The sequence below is a fragment of the Rhamphochromis longiceps genome, linkage group LG15, assembly GCF_057381845.1.
Source record: "Rhamphochromis longiceps isolate RC_006_pf linkage group LG15, R_longiceps_female_GT1.1, whole genome shotgun sequence".
Taxonomy (NCBI): Eukaryota; Metazoa; Chordata; class Actinopteri; order Cichliformes; family Cichlidae; genus Rhamphochromis; species Rhamphochromis longiceps.
Genome location: NC_140571.1, coordinates 14,350,422 through 14,362,815, shown reverse-complemented (window position 1 = coordinate 14,362,815; position 12,394 = coordinate 14,350,422). Strand labels below are relative to the sequence as shown.

The 12,394-nt window shown below is 42.4% G+C and overlaps 2 protein-coding genes across 2 annotated transcripts; one reads left to right on the top strand and one right to left on the bottom strand.

Moving 5' to 3' along the window:
- Positions 1-50: 50 nt before the first annotated feature.
- Positions 51-9,895, bottom strand: znf106b (zinc finger protein 106b). Its single transcript, XM_085382596.1, has 21 exons — positions 9,805-9,895; positions 9,381-9,585; positions 9,211-9,272; positions 8,754-8,957; positions 7,544-8,653; positions 7,082-7,439; positions 6,935-6,995; positions 6,381-6,535; positions 6,241-6,301; positions 5,405-6,146; positions 5,273-5,322; positions 4,992-5,125; positions 3,831-3,965; positions 3,520-3,636; positions 3,216-3,407; positions 2,898-2,960; positions 2,036-2,155; positions 1,564-1,635; positions 1,349-1,420; positions 1,105-1,251; positions 51-998 (listed from the first exon to the last, which is right to left on the bottom strand). Exons 2-21 carry the CDS (start codon positions 9,504-9,506, stop codon positions 942-944), a joined length of 4,038 nt encoding a protein of 1,345 aa, XP_085238722.1. The 5' UTR covers positions 9,507-9,585; positions 9,805-9,895; the 3' UTR covers positions 51-941.
- Positions 9,896-10,010: 115 nt separating this feature from the next.
- Positions 10,011-12,140, top strand: churc1 (churchill domain containing 1). The gene is made up of 4 exons (XM_085382599.1): positions 10,011-10,196; positions 10,387-10,522; positions 11,623-11,693; positions 11,778-12,140. The coding sequence occupies exons 1-4, from the start codon at positions 10,158-10,160 to the stop codon at positions 11,868-11,870; spliced, it is 339 nt and encodes a 112-aa protein (XP_085238725.1). The 5' UTR covers positions 10,011-10,157; the 3' UTR covers positions 11,871-12,140.
- Positions 12,141-12,394: the final 254 nt, after the last annotated feature.

Here is a 12,394-nt window from a genome sequence, read left to right as displayed (position 1 = left end):
AAATTTTGGCTTACTAAATACCCCAAAATTTTAAGGTGCTTCTGAGTAAGTTGAAATTTCAAGATATACAACTTGAAATGTTGATTTATGGAGAGCAAACTTTTTTTTTTCACGAGCTTCCATAACATCATCAGCTGGTGGAGTTCACCGTATAGTCTACTTCACAGTTATTCTGACACGTTTCTCAATTTGCTGCATGTTTATTAGCTTCACATACAAATGAATGATATTCATGACAGCTCGACGTCTTCACAGGAAGAAAAAAAAAAAAAAAAAAAAAAAAAAAAAAGCAGGAAACAATTTTCATTAACAAATAAATCCAAATTACAAAGTATGAAATGATCTAATGGATTAGTGGCACTTCAAGAAAATACCAGTTATAAACGTCCAAGGAAAAGAAGTTCAATTTTGTGGGATTAAAGTGGTAAATATAGGAGAAAAATGCAGAATATTTTAAGAGGAAAAAAGCCGAATATTATTATTAACTCACAAAGCGGTGAGAAAATACAAATCGCCTGAGATTAATTGACACATTTATGAGAGGAAGAAACAAAGCAAGTGGCTTAACTCTGCATAGATATGCTGATCAGGTTCATGCATGAGTTATCGCATTATGCTTTATTTTATAACCATCAGTAGCACACTAGTGATTTTTAGCACTGTGTGTTTACAGGAGAAAGCAACAGAGTGATTTAGATGATTTAGAAGCTCATGTTTTCCAGCTCAAGCTATCACCCGCTGCTCATTCTCACTGAAACACAATCTGTGTCGTGTATTTCTCTCAATTTTCTAACTTTAATCTCAGAGAATTTCTGAATTTTACTTGCAGTTTGATGACTTTGAAATCTCAGAATACCACCAAAATGACAAGCTGGAAACAAAAACGTGAGAGCGTGTGAGACTCCACCCTGGCTTGCTGCATCACTTTACCACCATTCCCATCAGGGCTGCACGTTACTGTCGTTCTCCACGTGAGTCTGCATGTGTTCAGAAAGCTCCTGCGGCAAAATGCAAACAAAGCTGACAAACTGGTCTCTCTGAATGAACCACAAGAAGAAAACACATAGCCTAGCTAATGAGGTACGCTAACAAACTGTTCACTACCTGTCTGACTGAATGCTGCGTGGCAAAAAAAGTGTCGCAGCCTCTCCAGCGACACTTGACCGTCTGCAGATTTTGGTTGCTGTGATCTTTAGTAAGGTGCTGTAGCAAGTGATCCTGCATGCCAAAGATCAGAGAGCAATTCTGCCACTGGAAAGAGAGCAAATACAACAAAAAATCTTCAAGAAAAAGGCACTGTGTGAACGTGGAGGAGTCACTGTTCCAGTTTATAACATCAGGTTCTTACCCAGCAGCGGTAGTTTTTCATCAAGTTGAGCTTTACAGCTTGAACGCTGCCATCGTAACAGCCTGTGTAGATCTGCGTGTGGAGCAATCGACCACAGAGAAACAAGTCAGCAGTGTTTATTCATCCCTTTCCTGTATGAACCGCTGCCAAGCAAGTTTATATTTAAAAAGCAAAAAAAAAAAAAATACAGCTGGACCAGCTTTAATTGCACTTACCACACTTTTATGTACAGCCATGCACATCACCATGTCACTGTGACCGCCATATACCTGCAGCCGGTCATGAGACTAAACACAAAGTAAAACACACACACACACACACACACACACACACACACACACACACACACACACACACACACACACACACACACACACACACACACACACACACACACACACACACACACACGACAACAGATAACTGTAACTAAAAACAGATTACAAAGGTTTTTATAAAAAAAATTTTTTTTTTAAATACCCAAAAAGGTGAAAAAAGAAAAATCAAAGTTCCTCAAATTGTGTAGTTACATGCACAGGGACAAATATGTAGCATCAACCAAAGCCGCACAGCATTTAAAGTCTAAATGGATTTGCAACAGTCATTTACAAAAGAAAAAAAATTGTAACCTAATCATTTGTTGCGTTCTTTTCTGTTCTACTTTGGAAGAAAATAGAGTCATAATACCTGTAGCTCATAAACTCGAACCAGTTTATCCAAACAGGCTGTTACCATCACTTTCCCCAAGATGACAATTGATGTGACAGCATGACCGTGACCCTTGTAGATGCGAACCAACTCGCCCGTCTGCAGACAGGAAAACATGGCAACAAAACTAAACGATAAAAAACACACATCACTTACCAAAAGCACAAGGCTCGCACACATTACTAAAGTTACACTAAAAATACCGGCAGCCAACAGTAATAGCCCTCAGCTTCTTAGTAGAAGCACCTATGTTATAAATCCAAAAATCCTCAGTGATTTTCACAAAAGTTGGCCTCTGACCTTGAGATCAAGGTTATCAGGATTAGAAGTTGTCAGACACTTTTAGTAGTGCCTCTACGGTAGCAGTTCAAAAATCTTCAGTGACATCTTTCTCGATTTATTCTGTTCACGTTTAAAAAAAATATACCTCTGACCTTGATCTTGAGGTCGAGCTCCCTGAGATTCAAATTCTTTTGAGATGTTTAGTAGATGCACCAATTGTGTTAATTTCAAAATCCTTCACCAGCTTGTTCTTGAGTTATTGCATTTTCAAACTTGAGTTTTTACGCGGCTGCCGGACAAAAATGAGCCGTTTATGGTTGACTGCTAACCAGGCTTAAAAAAAAAACAAAAAAAACAACTCATGCTAGCAGAAATGATTTGGTGTCTGCATCTTTCATGTGATAAAACATCAATATTTTATGACTAAAAACACCCAAACTAAAAAACTAAAACAAAACATTAAAACAGAATTCAACTTTTTTTAAATAACACTAATAACTCTGAAAATTCTCGCTAGCATAATTTCATTGATCTTTTTTAAGTAAGTCAAGTCACTTACATGGATGTTGTGGGCATGTACAGATGTGTCACTGGAACCACTGAAAACCAGGTCATTCACTACCTGAAAACAACAACAACCAAAGTCAACAAGATGCAAGAAGTGTTGCCTGCAGGTCATAAACCAAACACCAGCCAACCATTTCCTCCCACACATACAGAAAACAAAACATTTTCACTGCTGTCATTTTATGACTATCAAGTTTTACCACATGCTGAATGTTGACTCTGATGTCAACACAGACTTGATGTTGATTATGAAAACTTTAATAACCGTTTTCAGCAAAACAGACTGTTAAAGGATGTAGAATTTCCCCACCTTCATACAAAGTACAGTCTTGGTGTGACCTTCCAGTGACCGCAGCAGCAAGCCGCTCTTGGCATCGCGCACGCTGATAGTGCTGTCATACGATCCGACCAGAAGCAGCCGGCGAGCGCCCTCCTGAGCTGTGCCCAGGCAGCTCACGCCTCGTGGGCCGTGGCACTCGAACACATCCAGCTGTTTCAGAGTCTAAAAAGATCAAAGTTGTTGGAAAGAAGAGAAGGGATATATATATATATATTTATTTATTTTTTTTAAATGAACACTATGGCATGTACAGTAATTATCCAATTTCACTGACCTTTACATCATAGCTAGCAACTGATCCGCTGGCAGTCCCAGCATACAGAATATTCCAGGCTATGTGCAAATACAGCACTCTGTCAGGAAGGGCAAGCTGCTCCAGACACTTCTTAGACTGCAGAAAACAGTTGATTATAAGACAAAATCAATAAATGCTCAACAAAACACACGTTTACTTCAACAAACACATTCTGACTGAGTTTCACACTAAAATCCAGCCAGTGGGCAACTTTGTGACAGCAGCACTTTATTACTTCCAAAAACACGTCCAACACCAACCACATTAAGTCCTATCAAGACATTATATACCTTTATGCTGTAACAGCGGATAGTTTGATCGCTGGATCCTGTGTAGAGGCGTGTCGGCATATTTGGGATGGATGACACCAGTAGACAGTTGATTTTATTTGTGTGACCGTCAAATATTGTTAAGCACTCCTTGGTCTGGATACATAAGACAAAATATAGATGTTAATAATAGAGGAAAGAGACATACATTTCTTTAAAGACAAAACAGTGACATTCAGTCGCTTTTGTCTGATTAAAATCCCTCTCAAAGAGGGTGCTGTACCAAAAACCTCATTGTGATCGATTTGGTCGCTAGCACATGGCCCTCAGTTTCCATCCATTTGCATGAAAAATGCTTGTCTGCAAACACTGGCTAACTAACCACAGAGTGGCAGTAAAACTTGTAAAAGTGCAATGCAGATCAGAAACAGAGCACATTTACCTTCCAAAGAAAGGTGTGGCTTGGACCTGAAACCACCACATTAAATGGCACAACTGCAAGTTTACGACCAATTTCTCCAATCAACTGCCAGCAACCTCTTATTCCCATTTACAATCTGCTATGCTGTCCATAGTCAGGGCTAAAGTGGACCAGAAAGGTTTGGAAAGACGGCATTCAGCTAATGAGCAACTAAATCTGGCAGTCAGGCTAGTGCATATTGATATGAGTTCACACGCTGCAGCCCGGCGTTGCTTCTGGTGATGGCCTGGAGATACTTCAGTGATAAGAAAATAACGTCCCACGGCTCATTTACACCTTGAACACACCCTGTCTCACCCCTGTGATGCATTCATGGTGCACACGTAAAGCTGAGGTTGCTGTAGTTAAGCTTATAGCTGCCTACTAAAGAGGAGCATGTCTGCAAGGTTTCTGCACAGTTTCACAGGTGGGAACTGCAAGTGAAATTTTAGCAAATAGGAACTGGAAATTAGACAAATATCTTACATAATATCTGCTTACATCTTACTGAATTCAGCTGGTACCGTTAGTAATTCTACACCCAGCGTGTATCAATGCCAAATCCCACTTTAACCCCTGCTCGTGGTTAACTGTCAGCTCATTTCATTAAAAACTGCACCAATGCCACAAAGATACTTGAGAAGTCCAGTTCAGAGACTCAAATTGAAAAAAAATGCACTAGAGATAAAACTGGACAAAATTTTGAAGTGCCAAGAACATACCACTAGACTGTAGGCCCGAGCCGTGTTGTCCCCCGAGCACGTGTACAGGACGCCATTGTGGACTTGAAGGCTGTTCACGGGGCCGCTGTGATTTAGAAACTCTCCCAAGGATGGCTCCTCATCATCAACGGATGCTGAAATAACAGCGACTAGGTTTATTTCTTTCTTTTTTTTAAGAATCTAAAAAAATAATAATACATATTTGAAATTTTCATGGTACATTTTAGCTCAAAAAAGGCAGTATGTTTTATCATTGCTGACAAACAGCAGAGATTACTCACCTGCAGGCGTGTTGGCATCTTTCCCTTCCAAAGCTGATGGCTTAATTTCACTGAAGGGATGAGAGAAATGGATCAGTTTTCCTGTAAAGTTCAGGATTGGAACCCTGAAACGATCCAAAGCGTGAACCTCACCTGTTGTCCTGACTTTGTTGAGACGTTTGTGTGCTTGCAGAGCTGAACTCAGCATTCACAGAGTGAAGCGGCTCCTGTGGCTGCGCCGGAACCTTTAAATCTTTTCCAAATGAGTCCTCACAGTCCGATTCATCGACGGCTATGACCTCCATGTTGGAGCGATCGATCATTTCAACAGAATCGTCGCTCTCGTTCCCCTTGTCATCTGCCACAGGTTGCCGTTTTTCTCTTTCGGGATTACCACTGGCTGGCTCTGGTTCTTTGGCCACCATCTTTGTCATTGCACAGTCCTGTAATCCCACTCTTGTTTCTTGCTGCTGCTGCTGCTGCCTGGCAGATGATTCAAGAGAAAGAAGTATATTTGCAGATGTGGAGCACTCTGCGTTGGACTGATTGGCAGAGATGGCAGCAGCAGCAGTTAAGGGAGCTGCTAAGTGTGTTTGTGGGAGCAGCAGGGAGGGAAACAAAGATACGGGTTGGTTCAGAGGGACCTGAGCAGCATCGGTTTTACTGGGCACTGCTGTGGACAAGTGGCTGGCTTGTCCAACTGTGGACCGATGGCACATTTCTTGCTTCACTGTTAAAACGAGCGGAGCTGGAAGAGGTGGGGTGATGGATAATGCTGGAGCTGTGGAAGCCGATTGCTGAGTTGTTGAGGAGCCAGGTAACAGGCTCGAAGGAGGAATGGAGGGAGATCGAACACTGGCAGCTCCCGCCGATGACGATGTTCCTGAGTACCCTTCTGGAAGAGATTAAGAAAGACGAGAGAAAGGCATTTGTTGCCCACGGAACCATTCTGAGTTCAAGTTTTCACTGCCAGTGTACATCTACCGTACCTTGCATTCCCTGCAGGATCTCAATGCGCTTGGCTCTTAGGCTGTTGACCTCAGAAGTGAACTAAAACAGCAGAAAGACCCAAACTTATGAATGGCTCCTTTGAGGTCAAACATTTATTTATTGGACATTTCTTCATTACCTGCTGTCTCAGTAGCAAAAGTCTCTGGACTTCTGCATACGCAGTTTGCAGGGCATTACGGGCCTGGACCAGAGACTTGTCCAAATTCTGCAATGAGTGGCTCAACTCTTCCTCACGCAGTGACACCGCCAACAGCTGGTCCATTTGTTCCTGATCTGCAAGTGGAGGGAAAAAAAAGTGGGAATGACTGACGAATGTTTGACCCCCCCCCCTCAAAAAACTGCTACATTATCTTAAGCTGCCTCAGAATTTAAGCATAGTTTTAAGGATAAAAGACAGTTTATGAACGTTTGAAAGCAGATTGAGGTAGAAGGTTAACGTGATATTTAGAATCCCCATATATCATTCCCAATATAATGTCAATACAAACCATGGCAGCAAGAAACATCGTTTTAAATATAGCATGATTGTCACTTTGACCTTAAGCTTAATCAATTGGCCTTGACGGAGAGGTCAGAGGTCAAATGTGACAATGTTTGTTCCAGTTTCTTATATTTCATTGCATATAAAAAGGTTTGTTACCTAAAAAAAATCTTACTAATCATCAGAATCACCTTTGTTTGACTTTGTTTTCTTCTTTTTCCCACTTGGCTCCTTGTCAGAATGACCGTCAACCTGCAAAAACATATCAATTCCACCACTGAAATGCATCTGCAAACTGGATGTTTCGGAAATGCGTCACAGCATGCAGTACTAATCACCGTCACCGTGGTGTGTTTCCTCTTGCTGGCACTAGTGCTGCCCCTTAAATCTGAATTAAAATCCTCAAAGTTTGGCTCCACTTTCATCTGTATTTGTGCAGCTGTCTGGCTGCTGCCAGGATCCTGAGCTGCAGCCGGCTGCCCTGAAGCTTCCTGAACCTGAGAGTCTGACTGTGTCCCTGTGTCACGCTCAGTATCAGCAGTGTCTCGGAATGGAGGGGGTGCAGTCGAGTGTGGCACCGAAACAGAGTCTGGAAACGACTCCCAGTGGAAGCCTTCGGACAGCGGCATGTCAAAGTCCTGCGGACGCACTGAGCTGCCTTGGTGAGTCGGACGATTCGACAACTCAATTCCAAACCTGAAAGTTTAAACAGTGACAACAAATAGCATAAAGAAATATCAACTCCAAACTGGGAAAGCACAAATACAACGAAACACCTTATTGGATGGCGATTTCCTCACCTCTGCGTGCCTTTTGCCTTCCTTTTCACCTCCTCATGCCCCGCTGTCCAGTTCTGATTACTCCTGGCCCCCGAAAAGCTAAGCAACGTGTTTGTAGTTGATTTACATCCAGCCTCCTTCTCCCCATGAGCTTGGCCTGCTTTGTGAGCAATTCGAACCTTAGGTTTGTTTGAGTCCGGCTCAGATGAAGCGGTCTTTTCAGTACATCTTTTAGGTGAAGTCAGGCCGTTGGTGGCCACCTGAGATGCATTATTCCTGTTGTTTGGCAGTCTGTCTGCACCTCCTGAGCTCTTTTCATGGTCCTGAGCTTTTTCAGTCAGAGCGGAGGTGCCTGCTGGCTGCTCTGCCTCAGTTCTGCTTTGTTGTGAGGTCACGGGATCAGCCACCTGGACGCCGGCCTCACTCTTCTGTCTCCGGGCTTCTCGGTCTGCTCTGCATGGCTCCCTCACACCCAGCGCTCTTCTGATTTGCTTCAGCATGGCAGTGACATCAACTTCTCGTATAGGAGCTGCGCTGTTGGCCGGTGCAGGTTGAGCTGAGCGGCGTACACTTTCCTGCCCTGTAGTCGCAGCTTGGCTCCGATCAAAGATGATGGCTCCATTATCAGGGAGCTGGTCGCTGGTGAAGACTGTGTTTGTTGCACCATTATACTTCCTGCTGCGATAGTTGTACTGGCTCACAGAAGGTCCTGCCATCTGGTGCCAGAGGTCGGTGGCACCCCCTTGAGTCTCGACAAATCTTTCCATTTGGGAGGTCACAAGTTTGACTCGGCAGGGCTGATTGTTGACAGAAGCGTTATGCCAGCTTCGACCTTCGGGCTCTCCAGACATAGGAGCCAGTCTCCTGCTTTGACAATGAAGGCTTGATTCTGCATTGTGAGGAGGTCTTTGCTTACTGGATACTTTGTTCTCCTTGTTCTGGACGACACCATTGCTCCTGCCTTTGTGCTCATCATTCTGCCTTTGCTCCAGCTGCACCTGTTTTGACTGTCTATGCTTTTCCACTTTGGATGCACCAGTCTTTGTTTTGGTGGTTCCCTTTGACAAATGAGCACGCCTCTGACCAGCCACCTGCTTCAGTTTCTTTTTCTTTTTTTTTGTTACTTTCTTCCTACGGCGGGAGAAAAAAAAAAGGCAGTCGTTTCCATCAACAACATATTATAACATGGAGAGATTCCAATCGTTTTATTAAAAACAGGTGAAAAACTTACTTCTCTCTTTTCAGTGCCTTGTTTCTCTCCTTGATCTGGGTTATAGACTCTGTGCTGAGAGTCTTAAACAGAGACAGGGGCTTCACATTTTTGGACATCAAGCTCTTCAACTTGGCTTTGTGCTGAACGGTCGAGATGTGCTGGGCATACTCATTTAAACCCATGGAGGAAGCTTTGCATGCCTGACAGTCATGAAAGGAATCTCTGTTCAAGAAAGGGTACAACATATACTGTCAGAATTAAAAATACGGTTATATGTCAGTGAAACTTTGTCATTTTCAATATTGTTCAAGGCTACTTGAAAAACTGCAAAAGGTTTTGGCTTCTCCGAGGCAGCGTATAAAGAAAAGAGAGGTGGTTCAAGACTCTTGCACTGCACTGTATGTCTGACTGAATGAAAAGTGTTTGTCATCAGCAGTGATAAACACACATTTCTCAAATTAGACACAGTACTCACTTGCCCAACACTGACTCCAGCTCTCTGTGATGCAGCATGCTGTGCATATGCTCGTGTGCTTCCTGTAGTTAGAGACATATTATCAAGATTACAAATTATCTATAAAGAAACTGCAGGTTATTCATCTCTACTGAGAATCCAGATGCTTCGGTGAATTAAGAGCCACTTACATGCCTCAAATACCAGCTGCGACACAAAATGCAGTAGCTGCTTTTAGACGTCTGGGAGGTTTGTGGAGGATTCTGCTCCACATGGGATTTGACCACCTTCTCGTGTGGCGTTTGGACGTTTGCCATTTCTGATGACGTGAGACTAGAACCCCAAACTGTTCAGTGTCTCAACATGTCATTGCTGATGGCAGCATTTATATTGAACCTGAGCAGTAGAAAAGAAGCACAGCCATTGAAACACATTGAAAATTAGCTCAACGTGGTCTTCAACTCAGAACTAGCCACTCGTTTGAAACGGTTTTAACACTTTTTTGAGCATTAACGACATTACGATTCGCCAAAGCCGCTGGGAAAAGTTAATCGCATCAAAGTGACGCCTATTTGGGTTCCACGCAACAAAATCTTAGCTGCAGATAATATTTACCTCGTAAATTTCACAAGGCAACAAGCATTCACTGCTCTAATGCCGCCATGTTTGCCTGCGTAAATCACGTCACGTCAAAGTCCACCAATCGCGTTCCGGAGACCGGAAGCTTGTGAGAGGAAAGGAGATGTCGTAGATCTACAAAAGGTATGATGGGGCAAGTAGAAGGATTTCGAGCAATGTCCGCCGTTCAGGATGTTTTACAGCTCTGGTTGGGCTACAGAGACCGCCGTCCCGTGCGGAAGAGGCGGTTTTTCTACATATTTGTTAGCTGGGTGTTACTGTATGTGTGGCGTTTTTTCTTCTTTAATAATTATAATTATTTTAATTAGTTAAATTTTTATTTGGTTAAAATGTGCAACGGCTGTGTGCAGAAAGAGTATCCGGACCGGGTAAGTTGATGATACCGAGTGACTAAACTTAAAGTACCCCGTCCAGCTAACGCTACACTTAGCTATGAGTGACGTTTGTCTCACTTCCGTTTGGTAAACAATCCAAAACAAACAGTGATGCTCTGATAAAATACTTAAGAATCACGTTAAGGAGCCAAAATATGTTTGCAATGCTTTATTCCCCGCACAGGGTAACACTTGTCTGGAGAACGGCTCCTACTTGATGAACTACCTGGGCTGTGCCAACTGCCATCACAGGGACTTCGTGATGATCAGCAACAAGGCCACCGAGGACGATGATGGAGAAGAGATCGTCACATATGACCGTTAGTCTCTCCCAACAGTGCTCCAACTAGAAGAGAAAACCTGAAGATAATAGCAGTGCCACCAGATAAAAATGCACTTCAATGGGGCGGTAGTATGTGGCCCACACCCCACCTACTGTTATGTATTCCCAGGCAGTCTGTTAGGTTTGGAGAAGGACCTGTATGGCTGCACTGACATCTTATAGAAAACTGTCCTTGCAATTTTTTATTTCCCTTTCCACGTAGTGGGTTCCATGGAAAATCCCATAACCTCTGGACGATACATAAGTGCTCTTGTAGATGGATAAGAGCCAAATTCCAAAAGCTTGTGGAAAGTCTTTAAAGACGACTCCTTACTCTCATGTACAGCTCTGTAACTGTATGCAATCTACTAGAGTAGCTTTGATTTCATTCACATTCATCTTAAGCTGGGCCTGGGTGCGCCCTCATCTACTGCATGAAATGAGTGGATGACACAAAACAGACTCTCCCTTTTTAGGCCAAGCTTCTTCTGATTGGGGATGTCTGAGGTGACCATATTATGGATATCCACTCTCACTGGCAACATACAGATCCAAGATTAGGGAAAGAAAATGCCTGAAATGGAGGGTTTTCAGGCAGTCTGAAGCCTGAATTTTGGGCTAAAAGAGATTACTTGCATTTTTTTCTAAAGAAACGTGCAGTCAGGTGAGACTAAAGAAGTCACTTGGATGAGTGATGAAACGTTTCTCCCACCGAAAACATGACGTCCTTAATTTAGTTTTAATCTTAATTTAGAATTCAAAAGTATGTTAAGTATTTTAATTTAGATGTGTAAAATCAATCACGTAGCCTCGCAGTCTGCCTTTACAAACATTTGTGAGCGAATGGGTCGTTCTAAAGAGCTCACCGAATCAGAGCGTGGCACTGTAATAGGATGCAACAAGTTTCTTTCCTCCTTTCTTTTCCTCCTAGATATAGTGTTGTTATTATTATTAAATCAAAATGGTCATACACAGTAGTTTATAGTGAATCTGTCTTTCTTTTTTTTTTTGCTGTCGTTTTATTTTCCTTCCAGACTGTGGGAAAACCCATCCAGAAGCAAGTTTAAAAATAATGCCGTCATCTGTTTGTCTTTCCAGATGTTTGTAAAAACTGTGACCACGTCATCGCCAGGCACGAATACACATTCTCTGTTGTCGATGAATATCAGGCAAGTAGCGCTGTCGTCACCAAACCGGTCGAGATTCACACTGTGGATTCTGTTACTTTACGGGTCTTTTTCTGTGTTGTCCAGGAGTACACTATGCTCTGCATGCTGTGTGGAAAGGCGGAGGACTCCATCAGCGTTTTACCAGACGACCCCAGACAGTCTGCGCCGCTCTTCTAGACCTCAAAAGAAACCTGTGGTTTTTAGGTTTCGTGTGGTGCTGGCTTCTCATTTAGGGTTCCAACCATTTTTGTCATCCGCTCAAAGTTTTGTCCTTCTATAATTAAGCATGTCATACATTTGGTGCAGTTCCTGGCTGTTTATGAACTACTGTATGCTAATTGGAGGAGAGCAGAATATATGTATGCATAACTTTTAAAGACCTTTCATTATGACATAAAAACTGTCAGCTTACCTTATATTGTAAATAAACATATTTTATACTATAAAGCTTTTTCGTACACTTTCCTGCATGTTGGATGATGCTATGAATCCAGAACACTTATTTTACTTTAAATCTAAAAAATAAAATAAAATAAAAAATTAGCATTTAAATGTTAAGACATTTTCACTAATGGAACTGTTGAAGTTGTACACTGGTGCCAGCAAATTTCCATTTTGGTTCACTTGAATTTATATTGCCACCTTTCATTTACCAAACAAACATGCAATCCACTAAAATATGGAGCCAACAAATACCCTAC